At 60.6% G+C, this 3106-nt stretch overlaps 1 protein-coding gene across 1 annotated transcript in view; it reads right to left on the minus strand.

The window, feature by feature from the left end:
- Positions 1-41: 41 nt before the first annotated feature.
- The window catches only part of LOC102388423 (zinc finger protein RFP-like), a 5616-nt gene continuing 2551 nt past the window's right edge, over positions 42-3106 (minus strand). Inside the window, exons 4-7 of the mRNA XM_025195703.1 lie at positions 2998-3020; positions 2239-2352; positions 1219-1280; positions 42-842 (exon numbers count right to left, since the gene is read on the minus strand). Coding sequence (XP_025051488.1) covers positions 334-842; positions 1219-1280; positions 2239-2352; positions 2998-3020 — 708 coding nt within the window. The 3' untranslated portion in view covers positions 42-333. The remainder of the gene's footprint in view (positions 843-1218; positions 1281-2238; positions 2353-2997; positions 3021-3106) is intronic.

A 3106-nucleotide genomic window follows, 5' to 3' on the forward strand; every position in this document is an offset into this window, starting at 1 on the left:
TATTCTGTATTTTCACTTTTGTGAGCAGGCCCAACCTTAGCATGAGTTTCAGAGTCATCGCTGCGGCGGCGTCCTCAAGGGTCCCTTGTGGTGGCCGCGTGTGACTCCCCCAGGGCCACCGAGTGCCAGGACTGATCGGTCTGGTGCAATGGGATGGGCTTGTCGGTGCAGACGGGATCTTTCACTTGGGCAGCTCCCGGGGCAGAGAGGAGGGAACGGGGGTGGGTAGAGGGGATTCCTCTGGGGTCATAGAGAGTAGGAAGCCAGAGCGGCCCATTTCCCTGCGTGGGGGGTCCATTCCCCAGCTGTTCCCCATCACTCAATGGCACAGTCTCAGCTCAGATCCCGGTTCTTCCACCCAGACCAGGGCCGGATTCTGTCCCCAGCGAAGGAGGCCGGCGGGAAGGTGAAGATCGGGGCCTCGGTGTCAGCATCGAGAAACGACACCTGCCCCCCTACACAGTCCAGACAGACCCACATCCTCGTGGGCACCCGGCGCAGGGACAGGGGGGTGGCAGCAGGGGCTGTGAGAGCCCGGACCTGATTCCCCCAGCACTGCACTGCCCAGATCCCCTCCTCGGGGCTAAATCTGACTAAACTCTTCCTCCTCACAGACACTCTGGCGACCCCCACGGCCCAGTCCCCCTGCCCCACCTCCACCTCCACCTCCCAGCAGTGTCTCCCAGAGGTGAATCCCTCCCGGCCCAGCACACGCTTCTTCACAACCAATCTCTCAGAATTCTTGGGCACAGGCTGCCGTTTGTCTGCACGTCTCACACTTCTCCGATCCTCAGAAAGGACGAGCCAGGGATTTGCCGTGTCTGGATCCAGAGTCACCGTCGCTGGATCAGAGAATGGCAGCGTCAGGGCAGAGCTCAGCGCGGGGCAGACATGGCCATTCCTCCCCCTCCCCACCAGCCCCGTCCTGCCTGGGACTGTCCTGGGTCCCCGGAGATGACTCTGCCCTGGGCCCGGGGGCTGAGCACCGACGGTCCCACAGCCCCTCAATCTGGCATGGGGGAGAGCCCTGGCCTGGGGAAAGGGAGCAGGTAGCTGCAAATCCATAGGCAAGAATAGGAAAATCCCAGCCCAGTTTCCCTGGTCCCAGTGTGGGGGGTTTGGTGCTGGGCTGGGAGAGGGTTTGACTCTTGTCCAGGGGTGGCCGTGGGCTCTGCTGGATCATTGTGTTAATGCCGGGACCAGCTCCCCAGCGCTTACCCTTTGTGTATGATCCCTCTGGTACCCTTTTGCCCCTCTCCAAGGTGGACGGCAGAGTCTCTGCAGGGGAAAGGGGCACAGATATCAGACTTGTGGTGTCTGGTTCATGCTCCTGACTTAGACCTGCCTTGGTCCTGAGCCCCTGAGACTGAGCAGAGACACCGGGGCAGCTCCTGCCCTGCTGCTGGGACTGTGGCTGCAGAAGCTGCCTCCACATCTCCCTGCTCCCCTGCAGCGTGGCCTCCTCTCCCAGGACAGGGCGGGAGGGAGCTGCAGGTGCAGGCAGAGGAGTAGGGGGAGAAATGTAACACCGCGGATCCAGGGGAGTTCAGTGCCCAGCCCATCCTGCCCCCTTAGACACTGGGGTGAGGGACTCAGAGACAGAAAGGGACAAGCAGCAGGGGTGGAGAGGGAGCCTGTGGGAAGGGGATGAGATTCACAGCTCTCTTGTTCACTGGCGGAGGGGACAGGCAAGGGCTGACGCTGGCTGGGGAAGTCCAGGGGTCCAGACAGAGTGGCCCTCTGCTCCAGCGGCCCCTGTGGGGGTGCAGGATACCAGAGGGGCAGCTTCACCTGGGCCGCCCCCCACCTGCCTGCTCTGCTCTCTTCCTGCTCCTCTCCTGGCCCTTGGGAGCACCCTTCCCCCTGCTGCTGCACCCCTGGGGTTAAGCCAGCAGGATCCAAACCTGACAGCCTGCCTCATGTTTAATTTTGGCTCTTAACTTTGGTGGCCTGACATGAGGCACTGGGGGCTCGCTCTGAGTGGGGCAGGGCCCCGCAGCTCCCACCACCCCAGCTGCAGGTGCCCAGGCTGAGCAGCACTGGAGCAGCAGGCACAAAGGCAGAAAGAGGCCCTTGCCTCGTGTCTTCCTTCCTGTTACCTGCGATATCAGTCCAGCATGTTCAGTTTATTTCCCAATTTAAAAAGATGCTGGCTCCAAATTCAAACCACCTGCTTGTCTCTCCTTCCTCAACAAGGACACTTCCCTCTTCCCTTTCGCAGCCCCCTTCTCAGTAGCTTGAAACTTCCTCAAAATCTCCTGTAGAGCTAGCGTTTGTCCAGACAAGATGCTGAGTCTTGTTTCCAGCTCTGGGCAAATCCCCTCTGGCAACTGGAACTGCTCCTTCCTGCACCTGGGAAAAACGAGTCTGTGTTATTTGATTTTCTTTTTGCAGCTCAGCTACATGGTAGAAACATTGGGTGGATGGAGGGACCTAGAGACTGACTCTGGCCATGTGCCTCAGCCGCAGGGGCAGGGGCAGCACAGACAGTGGCAGTCACAGGCGATGCGTAGGAGGAGCACGGGGGGGAACGTGCCCCCCATGACAGGGCCGGCGGTGCTGAGAGAGCTCGCCAGCTCTGGCCCCACAGCCGATGCCACCCACTCGCCTTGGGAGGCACCAGTTGCCCACGGTGGCAGTGGCAGCTCCCCCAGAAGGGACCGATACCCAGCAGGGATGTTTTCTTCAGCTCCTAAATGTCCAGGACATTTCCTGGGATCAGAAAGGAGCAGAGACTTCATGGGTAGTTGGCTCAAGCTCTGGTGGCCAGGACTATTCCCCGGGGACAAGAGGGGGAAAGCCCAGATTACACCTTACAGTCTTCAGGCTGCCGGTGCCCAAAGCCATCACTTCCCCGAGGAGAGGAGGGGGACGTTCATGCTTTCCACCTCACGGACAATCCCAGCGCTTGCCGTGCTGTGGTGCCCTGCAGGGATGTGCCCATTGCATTTTCTCCAGGACCCTTCCCTCTATGGGGAGTGGGGTGGAGCCACGTACCTGCTCAGCGTGCTCCTCATGTCCTAAAGGGAGAAGCAAAGCTGCAAGAGTGAGCTCAGTGCAATGCCCCACACCGGGGACCCCCTGCCCGAGGGGACGCACTTTGTCC

Source organism: Alligator sinensis, unplaced genomic scaffold (genome assembly GCF_000455745.1).
Source record: "Alligator sinensis unplaced genomic scaffold, ASM45574v1 scaffold776_1, whole genome shotgun sequence".
Taxonomy (NCBI): Eukaryota; Metazoa; Chordata; order Crocodylia; family Alligatoridae; genus Alligator; species Alligator sinensis.